The sequence below is a fragment of the Mastacembelus armatus genome, chromosome 5, assembly GCF_900324485.2.
Source record: "Mastacembelus armatus chromosome 5, fMasArm1.2, whole genome shotgun sequence".
Lineage (NCBI taxonomy): Eukaryota > Metazoa > Chordata > Actinopteri > Synbranchiformes > Mastacembelidae > Mastacembelus > Mastacembelus armatus.
The window spans coordinates 5,957,567-5,971,466 of record NC_046637.1 but is presented as its reverse complement, the minus strand read 5'-3'; the positions used below and the strand labels follow the sequence as shown (position 1 = coordinate 5,971,466).

At 35.6% G+C, this 13,900-nt stretch overlaps 1 protein-coding gene and 1 long non-coding RNA gene across 10 annotated transcripts; one reads left to right on the top strand and one right to left on the bottom strand.

Moving 5' to 3' along the window:
• Window positions 1-115: 115 nt before the first annotated feature.
• On the top strand, window positions 116-7,569 carry LOC113130180 (complement decay-accelerating factor). 9 transcript variants are annotated; one of them, XM_026306555.2, is made up of 12 exons: window positions 117-289; window positions 1,116-1,301; window positions 1,453-1,552; window positions 1,967-2,037; window positions 2,326-2,508; window positions 3,673-3,726; window positions 3,898-3,987; window positions 5,398-5,436; window positions 5,514-5,555; window positions 5,644-5,695; window positions 6,693-6,768; window positions 7,005-7,569. In XM_026306555.2, the coding sequence occupies exons 1-11, from the start codon at window positions 181-183 to the stop codon at window positions 6,748-6,750; spliced, it is 984 nt and encodes a 327-aa protein (XP_026162340.1). In that variant the 5' UTR covers window positions 117-180; the 3' UTR covers window positions 6,751-6,768; window positions 7,005-7,569. The 9 variants fall into 9 exon arrangements, with proteins under 9 accessions (XP_026162342.1, XP_026162345.1, XP_026162340.1 ...); XM_026306557.2 differs by lacking the exon at window positions 6,693-6,768 and having other exon boundaries at window positions 116-289; XM_026306558.2 differs by lacking the exon at window positions 5,398-5,436.
• LOC113130181 (uncharacterized) lies at window positions 5,054-13,208 on the bottom strand. The gene is made up of 2 exons (XR_003295670.1): window positions 12,225-13,208; window positions 5,054-5,190 (listed from the first exon to the last, which is right to left on the bottom strand). It is a non-coding gene; the product is annotated as an uncharacterized LOC113130181 (long non-coding RNA).
• Between the last annotated feature and the right edge of the window lie 692 nt (window positions 13,209-13,900).

The following is a 13,900-nucleotide window of genomic DNA, read 5'->3' as shown; positions in this document are numbered from 1 at the left end:
TAAAGACACTTTTACTAAGTCGAATATTAAAAGCGTATTTGTACTTTTATTGTGAAGGCAACTTCACTTCCTGCCGTGCTGGCCATGTGTTAACTTGACGTGAGGCGGGGAATCTCCGTCGACCGGCAGACGCGTTAACTAGCTATCTGAAGAAGTTGGACTGAAACACTCAGTATCAGGATGTGGAGTCTGTTTCTACAGCGCAGCATGGAAGCTGAAGTGGACATGCGGGGACGACCCACAGTCCTCTATCTTCTGTTAATGTGCCTCGTTATCTGGAAGGCAGCAGGTCAGTAAAACATCAGCCTCGCTGTGTGGTTAATTAGATAATATATACATATCAATGTACCAAGTCACTGGAGACTGGAGCCAGGCTGCGTTTTCTGGCAGGTCAAAGTCAACACTGAAATGCATTAAATAACGACCTATATGCGACTTGAAGAGGGAAAAATAACTCAATCCCACTTCAGACTAAATTTTTGTAATGTTACAAAAACTAATATCTATGCCTTGGATGTTGGGCAGCAGTAAGTAGACTATACTGTAAAACAAACAGCGGTCATACTCTGGTCTCTGTCTGGATTTGATTAGATTTCAGAGGAATATTTCTGAGAGATAAACTGGGATGAGGTGAATCTTCTGCCAGACAGTTCGCGCCTTCAAATATCTGAGGAATTCATGTAATGGAAAGATGGAAGGCAAGGATGCCAGTGTAATCTTTAGAAAAAGTTGAACTCCCCTTTTAATTCTTATTTACACAGCGAGGCTTCAAACTGGTATGAGCAGTTTTGAATCACTTGGTTTACAGATAATTATTGAAATATCTGAGTTGCCAGGTTGTGAGAAGTGTTTTGAATAATAACTAAAATTGCAGCCTTAATGAATAAAAACCCTCTTTATTAACCACTACTGCTTTAATGTATTATTAGAAAGTGAGGAACACGAGTACCATCATTTAGAAATCTTTTAAGATAAACAACTCTAGAACTGTCAACCAACTATCATCCCTGTAAATTTACTGTTTTAATGACTGGGGCTGGGTTGCCACAGCTGAGTTGTTGATGTTATTCTTACTGATGTCTGGGGTTTTTTTTGTTTGTTTGTTTGTTTTCCAGCTGACTGTCCCAAACCTCAGGGAAAAGATCATATTCTCTTAACCGATGCAGCACTAGTAATGCATAACTTTCCTGAGGGTTCTGTTGTCACCTTCAAGTGCACTAATGGATATGAGAGAGAAAGTGGCTCTGATGCTATAACCTGCATTAATAACAACTGGACTGAACTGCAGCTCATATGCAAAAGTAAGTTTCCTTTGATTTGATTTTACTGACATCTTTATGAAACACTATCATCTACCACAGACAACCAATCAGCATTGTCCTGGCATTCTGGAGTTAATGCCCTATATAACAGTCATGCAGTAATGTTAGGTGGTTTGTTTTTAAATTACAGAGATGGACTGTGGTTTCCCCGCCCCTCAGCCGAACATGAGCTTTAATATCAGCGGCGGTACCCTGTTTGGTGACATAATAAAAGTAATTTGTGATAAAGGGTGAGTACAAGTGTAAAAAGTATGAAATCAGTTTATTTCATTGTTATGACAGCTCCAAACACACATGAGGTACATCAGATCCTTGTGTTGAAAAAGCTTTGCTGTGCTGCCAACAGCTGTCTACCAGACAGTGCTGCTGGTAAGTAAAGCAGGATGACTTGAAGTCAAGGTGGAAGTGGAAATGGAAAAGCCCTCTAAAAAAGTTCAGAAAGACAAATAATGCTTTTGCCAGGTCTTACTTCATGGTTTCACTCACCAGAAACTTGGCTCTCCATTTCAGCTCTGTGAAGGTTTTTCATTAGTTTTTAACACCAGTATTAATTTTGTTTCAGAATTTATATTACCTTTTCATTGCATTACACAATCGCTATTTAACAGTATTAACCTTACTGGATTTCATCCATCTTTCAACAGATACCAGATTAGTGGGCCGACCTACAGGCAGTGCTATCCTAAAGGGTGGAGTGGAAAACCCAGATGTGAAGGTAAGTGTCTCATTCTCTGTTTCAAAAAGCAACAGCCAGGAGCAAAAAAACAATAGTCTGGTACATTCCTACAATAAAAGCTATTTTTCTTTTTTGCAAAAGGCATTTTAAAACATTTCTTATGTAACAGTGTTTTTTTCTGTTTTATTAAGTTGTTCTTCATCTGTGTCTGTTTTTTCTCTCATCACAATGTCAGTCAGCAAGTAGTGCAGTTCATATGCCAACAATGTAAATAGTTAGTTTTGTTGTTATAGAAATATGAAAACCTGTGTTTGTCTGATTCCTTAGTTATAACTTGTCAAAGCCCTCCACAAGTGACCAATGGTAGAAGCTCATGGGATTCTCAGGATTTCCCAAAATATGGAGAAATTATACATTACTCCTGTAACAAAGGATACACCCTTATTGGGAAAGACACCATTGTATGCAGTGAAACTGGTGAATATGATTCTCCTCTGCCTGAATGCAACGGTAAGCGCACTAACTAGTTCTTTTATAGGTCACAGGGGTATACTGATAAGAGGCAGTACAAGGTGGCCAAAGCATTTTTATTGTACTAGCAATTAGCATTATGAAGGTGGCTTTGCATGTTTTGACAAACCTGCTATAGCTCCATCTTATGAGTAGGGACCATTTTCAAACCCTACGATAAGTTTCTAAATTGATTTTGGTTATTTTAGAGATTTAGCTACTGATTTGTATCAATTTTACTCTCGTATGAGTTAACTATAATGTTCAATTAAGTTTTACTTTATAAAATTACAGAGTGAATATTTGTATTATTTCCTCACTTATGTTATGAAAATGTAGTCGATACTTCTTAAATAATAATTAAAAAGTGTACTCACCACCTGACTCTCAAGTTTCAGATGTCAGTGTTGTGAGTGCCTAACTACACCATACAGTGCCAGAGTACATGTTAGTGTTCATACTTGGACAAACAAAGAAAGCCTACAGAATAAAAGCTGTGTTGAATTACTTCACTCACTCCCAAAACATTTCAAGGCTCTGGAGATTGCATATTGTGGTGGAATAAAGGCTGGAATGCTTTAAATCAACTATAAAACCACTGTGATGCTTGGACGTTGTGCCATGTGCATGATTTGTATTCAGCAGGCCAAAGCATGCAAAACCACGGGCATGGTCTTTTATGAACTTTACATCTCTTAATGGGATGTAGCAAGTTTGCAGTGCAGTGTCACGCCCAGAAATGTTAGTCATTAGTATAATGTATTCTTTTCAATTAAATACATTGCACTTACGGTGTTGGTTTAAAAAAAACATTACTTATCCCCTTTCTGCATATTTTTCTAACTCTTTTTATGAAGTTGGCTTTACAAGCTTTACAACTACATGTATGTTGTCACTTCAAGCTGTTTTGTTTACTAACTGCCATACTCATATGCTCCTTAACAGCTTAACAGTGTATTGACCAAAGAGCAATCCTCTGTACATGGATGGTCACTGAGATTTGGTCAAAATTTACATCATAATATGCATCATTTCTAGAAACTGCACATTCTGCATGTGAAATGAAACCCATATGCATACTGCAAAACCTGTTACATAAATGGCTGATGAAATATTTTCAGTATTATTCTTCTATGATCTATTTATTCTATTCTATGACAACAGACCTTAAAGTTACAACTGAAATCTCAAGAATAACTCCTACGCCTCCAAAACAAGGTACAGAAACATTTTACAAATAGAAATGAGGAAATTACATTTTAGTGACAATAACTGATATGTGTTTCGTATTTTTTAACGCTACCTCAGTCAGTACATGGAATCCAGTATAAGACTTCCCTTTGTAGGTTGCAGAATTATTTTGAAAACTGATATTTTTCCATTTCACAGAAGTGTCTAGCTCTAGAGAGTCATCAGTTACACCCACAGCTCACAGAGAAAAAACCTTTTCAACACCAACTGTCTCTCCCTCAGAACAAGGTATGAAGTAAATTCTCCAAACCAGCTGATGAACAATCAAGTGGTGGTAACGAGTCCGTGATTTATTTTTTAGAGTGTGTAATTAAGTTAAAAACCTTTTAGGCACAGCACTTCACAGCATGAGTGGATTATGTGCATGTATCTCAGAAATAGTTTCCACCTTGCTGAGTCACTTTTGTCCTGTCCAAACTACAGCTATAAACCAGGGCAGCCTCAACACCATCTTCATTTCTTGGTACAGAAAGTTTTCTTGCAAAAAAAAAAAAAGTTATTAACTATAGAAATCTCAGGTTTAGATTAAGACCTCCATAGACAGTACATCCTAACTCTTTGAGGCATCCTTGAACAAATAATATAACTTACAGTAAATTTTCAATTAATAGTTTGACATTTTAGGAAATGTGCTTATTACAGTTGACCAAGCGATTTCCCTTGTGGATCATTAAAGTTTAGTCTAAGTCTTATTCACTTTCTGACAGAAGTGTGAAATAAAATTTGAAGTTAAAGAGGTGGTTATTTGACGGGCTATTTTTCACACATGAAATGAAATCTGGCACAAAACCTAATACTAAGCAAACTAGCTGCAGGCTGTAGCATCACATTTAATAGATACAAGAGCGGTATCATAAAAGGTGGCACAGTGGTTTAGCAGCTAGCTTCTGGATTGGAACCTGCCAGCTGACTGGGTGTTTTTGTGTAGAATTTGCATGTTCTCACCGTGTCTGTTTTCTCCAGGTACTCCAGTTTCCAAGAAATGCAGTTTAGGTTAATTGGAGACTCTAAATTGCCTGTAGGTGTAAATGTTAGTGTGTCTGCCTGTGTGTGTCAAACATGTAACGGACTAGTGACCTGTACAGGGTTTACCCTACCTCTCACCCAATGTCAGCTGGGATTAACTCTGGCCCCCTAAAGCATTTATGGGTGTAGTTAATAGATGAATGGATACAATTATTTAGCACCACCAGACAGTTAAGCATATTTCCTAAAATGTTGAACTATCCCTTTAATGCTTTAACTTACAGCCCCGAATCCCCCTTTTAATTTGAATTTTTTGCAAAGCAGATATTAATATTTTTAATTTTCTGCCTGAATAGAAATGACATTTAATATTCTCAGCCATGTGTCCCACCTTCAGTCCCTCTTGCAGTTCATATATTCATGTTTTTCATCTCTCTTCTCCCTCACCCGTCCAACACAGAGATGCTGAGATAAATGGGCTGAAAGAAAAATGTTAAACAAAATGAAAAGATGTTATAATTAGCTATAGTGGCTTTAAATCCTTAAATATGTGTAATGGACATTCTTGTATTTGTTATATATTGTAATGTTTCTGATACAGCCCAAATTAGTCCTGTTATCAGTGTCAATTTAAATAGTTTGCATGCTAATACTGCTGTTTAACACTTGCAGGTGAAATTGATAAGACACTATATCATAACAAGGGTACAGGTGGGTATTCGAGCTAAAGCATTATTAACATGGGTTATTATTTATGCTTTACATTTAACTTTGGATGTGTCTTTCAGGATATATACCCATTATAGTCAGTGTGGTGGTTGTTTTATTAGGTAATGTATAATTTTTGTCTTTGAAATTCATCAGTCCCTTATGTGAAATACACAATAGGATGAATGTTTTTTATAATATTCTTTACAGCTGTGTGTATAGTGGTGGTGTTTCTACACAAGTTTCTTCTGAAGAGAAAAGGGTAAGACCAAACATTTTATCCTTTACTTCTTAATGCATGTGTCATTTTTGATTATGCTTTTTATCATCTTCCTTTTCTCTTTGTGCATTTTGTTTTTGTTTCCAAAATATATATGGTTTCTTATAGCTATGTAGGATTTAAAATAGTATTTATTATTTATATTACATATTTATTGCTCTAAGAACATAAATGATCCTCTGATCACAGATGAGGGTTGTGGAAATCACTTTAATTACAAGACAATCTTCAGCTGCTTGATATTCATTAGTGGTCCCAGTGGTAGTGGTCCTATTTTAGTTGATACAATAAGGACGTCTTTTGAGTATGGCGGAAATTTGACTTGTAAGTTTAACTTAGGTCAAAATTAACACATATTTCTGACAACAAATACAGCATGCAGCAATGTATCAGCATCAGTTTCAGTTTCTAGACTGCTTTTTCATTTTTAAACTGGAAATCTAGATGTCACTGTTTCCGGATTTGTGCTGAAGAATGAAGGAAATGAGCAGGAAATACTTTTAATAATACCAGCTGCAGATTAATATGGCTATCAGGGAAATAGTTCCCCACAGGCTTGAATGAAACAGGATGCTTTAATATTTCAAGTCAAATCCATGTAGAAACAGGCTGACAGTTTTGTAATTTATGTCACTTTCATTTTGTTTTGTAGAAAATGTCTAGAGACTGAGGCACTTATGGATTTTATTTGTGAAACAACTTTAGACTCATCCTTTTGAGATTCACTTTTAATCCAGACAAATCAAATACCTCAGAGAAAAGTTTTTCTTAAACATTAAACTCTCATTATCTATACATATAATCATGTGCAGGCTTTATATTGCATTAAACAATATTTAAATCTTTATAAGGTGTAACAACTAACACTAACATGGTGGAATGCAACAAAAAAATAACATTTGGTTAACTAATACAATTTTAACATATAAATAACATAACTCAACAATTTTGACAAATTTCTTATTTGATGACACTTTAGCTCATATGACACCAGAGAAGACCTGAAGCCGGAGTTATTACAGTTCCAAAATCTTTAGGTTGCCTGCCTCACTCAGGTATCTTGTGTAACTGTCACCATAAAACAATGAAAAAATACATCTAAAAAGTATTTAAGCATTGTTTACTTGTTCACTTTACATTTAGTTAAAAGCTAACATACTGTCTTTATGTGGGAACATGTCACAAGTCAAGCCAAAAAAGCATGAATGATATGTAGGTAACATCTTTTTGTATCATTGTGTGAATTAAAGCCAATCTGAACAGTTTTCTCTTCATTTCTTATCAACACCAGCTCTTCCAATGGAACTGTGCCTATCTGATAAAGAGTGTCTGTGACCCAAGACGAACGTACCATCAAACTGCAACAGACCTGAGTCAATGTACAAAAAAGAATTCATATTTAATGTTATTGTACAGTCATATCTTAATTTAATGAATGTAGCCAGTGAGCTAAAGCACTTTTTGTAATAATGTATTTGTATTGACAATATTTTAACACAAAAATATTTTCTGCCACTGTAATAGTAATACTATAGTAATAGTAATACCATTTTGAACATGTGAGTTTGCTGGTGAGTGCATCAAGATTTCTCCATGAGCTATGCATGTTTCGATACATATGAGGATGGATTCCTAGCCCAATGTCCAACCTTTATTTGATATTCTGAAGTACTCTTCCATCCAAGTACTAACCAGACCTTTAATTCTGAAAGTGGACAAAATATTGGGCTTGAGAAGAATAAAGTGCAGAAGACATTTTCTACATTATTTGTGTTGAAAACTAGAATAAACATTACCACCATATGATTCAAAGTATTGCACAATTATTAAAAAACAAACATTTTACTTTAGAGGTTATAAGTTGATATGCTGTTAATGCACTGGTTTGGTGAGAGAGGACCATAAAATATGTCCATTCCTGAGCCATACAATGTGAACAATTCAGTTTGCAGACTGAAATGGTGATACAGTCAGCTCCATTCTTCAACTCCTTTTTTTTTTTACCCCATTGTTTATTGTTCTAGGGTTCTTTTAGTAAGCTGTGCAACATAATAAGAAATCTTGTTTCATGAGAAAATAATTAATTCATCAGTACCTACCATCACTCAACTATGTGACCACACTGTGAGGGGAAGATGTTTTTGAACTTGAATGTGTAACTAAATGGGCTCATTGAGCCAATGGAGCAGAAATATTTTTATGTAAATATTTAAATCATTTGATATTGAAAGAGGCTGTTTTTATGCAGCCACTGGTGAAAACAGCTATTTGGCATAACTGTAGATCAGAAAGAAAATTTTCATTGATTTTCTACTACAGTGCACTGCACAACATATTAACTATAGGGCCCGTATTTAAAAAAAAAAAACACATGGTGAAGCCTTTTTAAAGAGGAGCTGTTTTTGTTCCATAGAGGAGAAACTAAATGAACACATTCACAGTCATGGTAGCAGGGCCAAGTCATTATCCTGGCAGGGGTGTGGACCAGTACAGAGAAAAGCCCTGTAATAAAATGTGGTTAGACTGTTTCATTGTGCCCTGGTCTGCTGTCATGATAGAGGCTTGTACTGTGGCCTTTAGGGATCAAAACAGGGGAATTCTTGAATCTGCTTCAACTGAACTTAAAGGTTTTAGCAAAGGTTTTAGTGATTTTGCTTCAGCGTATATGATTAATAAAACATGAGTTCTGAGGCTTGAAAATGCACTTTGATTAGATTGTGTCTCTGGAAAAGAAAAACGTGTTCATAAACAGGATATCCATTTATGCTTTGTAGTTATTCATCTTAGTTAATTAATTACCAGAGAGGAGGGTTTTTTCTCACAGAGGCCTGAACAACAGAGTAGTGTATTTGTAGAAGTTGTCCCTTGGGGCATGAGACATTGCCTTGCTAGCAGATTTGTGAGACTGTGCTTTGTAATAGCATTACTTTAAGCCAAATGCTAACACATTGTAGTTTCCTGTGTTATGGAGGATGTGCGTAAAGGAGATACCACAGTAATACATTTCATCCAGCCATTTCCAGCCAAAAAGAAGATATTTCATTCAAAATCAAAAAAATCAAACACCTGTTGCTCTTGTCTCTGGTTTCAACAGTGCTTTGCCAGAAGAGGTCTCAGCTCAGGAAGTGACATTTGGAAACATGTCCTGTCTGTATCATCAAGTTTTCTACTGTCTAAAATCCTGTTTTTCCAAAACTACAGTACTACGCCCATCCTGGCTCATAATGTGTCATCTACTTCTGAACAACTATTTCCAAAAACTTTATAGAGACAGATGTAATTTGACACTAAACACCAGGCCTTTTCAAAGTATTCAACTATTGAAGGTTTTAATAAGCCCAAGAATTTATTGAAATTTCTTTCGTCTCAGACCAACAAAATGTCTTTCAAAATGACAGGAACATGGTAGTGATGTGTCTATCCTCTTTGTGGACATCATCTTTTAATCATTCATTTAACACATCTTCAAACATGAAGAGTTAAACAAGACTTAAATACAAAATAATGCTGTTATTTTTTTACTATAAGTGATTTAAAATATAAATATGCCTAGTAAACATCATATTGTGATTCTAACAACAAATAAAGAAGTTATTTTCATACATGCATTTATGTGTAAGTCCTGTATTGTAATCTGTCCTAAGAACTATTTATACATGTGAATGCATATGAACTGATAATAAAGAGATAATTAAAAGTGTTTACAACTACATGCAAGTGTGTATCAAAACACTAGATAGTTATGGAGGGTCCATTTAAAGTGCCATTTGGTTGGATACAGTTAATATCCTGTCAAAAGTAAATCATTCTCTCCCAGGAAGTTTTAAATTAATACATGTCAGCTGGATATTAACTATTCAAGGTCACGATCCAATAGTCAGTCTTTGTGATTTATCAGTCCACAGAGAGGAGTAAACGGCTCAGCAGCCCTGAATGAGATCCTCCAGTTTCTGTTGCAGGTGTGGTAAAGCATGGCCAGCAGAACCTCACCCCAAAAACACCACACACACAGTACAACTAACTATGTTAACTGTAGTAACTAAGTGTAGAGTATAAGCCAGGTAGCCACAAAGGGCGTGTTTCATGTATCGTTGCTGAGTCACTTAAATATAATGTGGTATGTCTGGTTATGGCACAATGGAATTATCAGTAGGACAAAAATAAATAATGAGAATCAAAACGGTGAAAACCCTGATTTGGAAATAGATTTAAAACTCCTCTTTAAAGTTGTTCTCATGAGTTGGGAGGATGGACCTTCTTAATCTTAAAACGAACATGAGATAAATGGTTCCCACCATTACTGTACAAGTGATCTCAAAGTAAATGTTCACGTCCTCTAAATAGAGATGCTCTTAAAGTCAGGACATGCAACAATATAGTCGGTTTAAAGCTGCCCTAGGTTTGCTGAACAGATTACAGAATGATGACGAGCAAACAAGAGCGAAGATGCTACTATACTTACAGAGAAGCAATAGTCAGATCATTGCACATCCACACTTTACCAGTGACAGAATTGGGGTGGCTGCCTCTGACAGTCCCTGTAGCTTTAAAAAAAACTGACTGGCCAATATTCATAAGCTCTACATGCAACGATTGACCATACATACACACACTATAAATGCCTTCTCGGGAAGATGGTCTCAAACTGTGAGTTGTTATGCGTAAATTTATATGACTACTTTGTCTTGCCTCTCTCTGTGACAGTTAGCTTTTCAACTTGCCATCAGGTATGGCCATCCAGAATAGGTATAAATACTTTTGGCTATGTGATTGGAGAACAGACTGTACAAACTAGTCATTTTTGGCTGTACTCCAATCTTGACAGTATCACAAGTAGCAAAGCTGACTGGGTGTCATCTATCCAAAGTTTTCTAACACGAGCTAACGTTGGCCACTATTGGTCATTTCAAAGTAAAACACAGTTTTGTTTCTGATTATCCTATTTTTATTTTTCTATTACTTCTAATCTTCATGTCTATTATATCTACTACTATAATCTGTAATCGTATAATCTTAACTAGTCAGTCCCCCGCCCACATCTGGTGAGATCAAACAGAAATTCTAACTATGCAACCAAAGACACCGGTCAGACAGTGAAACTGGCAGAGCAAGTCAAAACAGAACTTCGTATGATCCAAAATTAGTAATAGTGATGATGATGTTAGGTTTGTTTGAGAGACAATTTATGACTCACCTTCACTCCAAAGTAAAGGGACACTGAAAGGGCTGACAAATGAGCACGTTCCTGTTTGCTGTTGATATAGCAACACACTCTGCTATGAATATATCTTTGCTTAGGCTGGCTTGTTGCAGACACCAGAGATAAAAATAAGGTCATGCTGTGGGTGTAGATTTCTACCCTTTTCAAGGCTGGCTATTCTGTATTTTAAGCTTTTACTGTTTATAAGCTTTAAACTAGCTCCACAACACTTTGCGCTAGCAGGCCAGCAGACAGAAGGCTGCGTTGGATGACATCACTTCGAGGATAACCTTGTTTTGGGCACTGTTACTGTCTTGTAATAGAAAATGTCAAAGCTTTAAGGAGGATTAGGTTTCTGGTGGTCCAACAGTGTCAATTCAGGTTAAAAATTATCACAGATTAGTAAGTCACAGCTCAAACAGTCAGCAAACTGAAACAGGAGTATGATCTGTTAGGGGCAGTCACTATAATTGTTCATGTATATATATGTAGGTCAATGAAAATGTGTCTTTATAAACTTTATAAATAATGATGGTGCATAGGTGGTCTGTACTATGGAAATCACACAATGCCAGTATGCAATCAAAATTTGATGAGGATGTAATTTTAGAAAATATGAAATTATTTCCTACAAAGAAGAAAATTAAAAAAAAAAAAAAACAACAGTCAATGCAGTCATTTCCCTACAGTGTGTATGTGGCTAGGTAAGAGGAAACAGGTAACAAGATGGCAAATACATGTATTCACTGTTACAGTAACTGTTGAATACCCATTGTTATGTAATGATTTTATAAGATTATTAAATGGATAAATGAGTATTATGCATTTTATTGCCAGATTCAGTCTCATTTTGCAGTCACACTGTAAAATACAGTATATTTTATATGGTAGAATAATTCTTTGTGAATCAGATCTAAACTAACCAGATTGATAATTATTGTCCCTGTAAGACTGTTATTAACCTGTGGGTTAAACACTCATACATTTTAATAATGGATATTTAATAATGGTCATTTATTCTAAAGAAATAACCTATTGGTCTCATCTCAAGAAATACCTGTGTTAATGAAATCATAAAAAATAAAATAAAATAAAAAATAAAATAATGAGTACACCAGACATTTTGAAGTTAGAGTTACAGTTTTTATTTTTAGGCTAATATTTATCCATTCATATATTCTCCCTCTGCTCTCCATATAATGAACATCAGAAAGGCATATATTAAGAGATTACATGCTATAATTACATTTAATTTAAAGCTCAAAAACTCAAAAGAATTGCCTCTGCTCTGGGGCGACAGGTTATAATTACAAATGACTTAGACAGTCTGCAGTGGTTGATGTTAAACTTCTGTGCCTTTTCTTTAAAACCAAAAACTGTGGTGACATAGTGGTAACAGTTAATGAAAGCCATCGTATACTGAACATTGACATAAATTATATTACAGAAAATAAACTATTTGGTCCTTGATTTTGTACAGACCTTTGCTGAGTGAAGGAAACATTGCAAAAAAATATATATCTTAGATATTCAAAATAGCTTCCATAATAGCATGGATGACAGCTCAACACTGCCATCTTCTGGCACTTTAAAGAAATTCATCATGCAGTTGCAAATTTTTAGTCGATAGTCCCTCAGCACTGTAACCGATTTCAAATGGTGCTAGACATGATGGAAACTCTGGACACCAGAAGAAAACGGTCATCCTTAGTGAGAGTGGTCAGGTGGACAGAAGACAAGACTCCAGAAATGTTTTCTTCTATTTCTTCCATCATTGGTGAGTATAGTAAGATTTTTTTTTATCCTTCAATTTATTCAATAGACTGTATGTATCATAAAGTTTATAAAAAAAAAATATGGATGCAAACAATGCCACCAAACTGAAATGTTCTTGTAACTTTGTGTATGAGGTTGCACGCTGTTGTCATTCCTGCAGTCTGTTCCTGCTCAAGAACACCGATTTCAAATGGTGCTAGATGGGATTTTATACTCTAAGACACCATCTGAAATCAGTTCCCTGGGGAGGATGATGTAAATAAAAAACACATTTGGAGGCCAATCCCCTTCTGAAATGAGAAAACCTTAGTACATAGTTTTGATTTGAATGATGGTGGTGAAGATGGACAATCAGACCTTAGCACATTCCCTGTTCCAATATCAGCTAATGACAATGACATGCATCCAAATACTGAATGTGTTTTACTAACTCAATTATTCTAATGTTGCTAATACAAGTGTTTCATTGTACCTTTGGGTACATTTGATTTGCGTGGAAAATATAAATTGATACTAATTTAATTTCCCCTTAGACAGATGCTCATTCCCAGTGTCTTACCAAACAGCCTGCTGCTTTTTCTTTGTAATAATGGACATGTTTTACAGGTTACTGTCCTTATGGACCCATCTGCAAAAATACATATGTCAATGAAGATTACAAAAAACACAGGCATCAGAACAGAGATAGTAATGGCTCTGGCTACATTAAGGCAGAAAAATGAAATGCAGGCAGATAGTTGCATAACCAATTTCCTTTTGTTCTGGATTTAGATTTACAAAGGAAAATATTTTCTAGTTCTTTGATGCACATATCTGTTCTTATCACAGCCACTTGATAGGGGGAACTTTAACTTCTTAGTCATGCAGACAATAAAAACCTCTTATTCCTGTGTAAGTGTCTGCAGTTTGTTTGAAACAGTACCTTCAACTTTAGGTGTGGTGTTGAAATTGCCAAAAAGGAATGCCTGATAACCATCATCTCAACTCTTCGTTATTTAATTTGAAACAGGTGACGCACCCGTTTATCGCGATCAATGTGAAGTGATATCATTACACAAACTACACTTTCCTGGCTATAAAAACTAATAGACACCAGACACGTAGCCTATTTTAGTTTATACCTTGATGAGATTGGGTATTTCCCAGTGTCTGTCTGTAAGCTGTTACTCTTATCCTTTCAAACCTAGAGTTCTAGCTCTTTCCTCAAATGA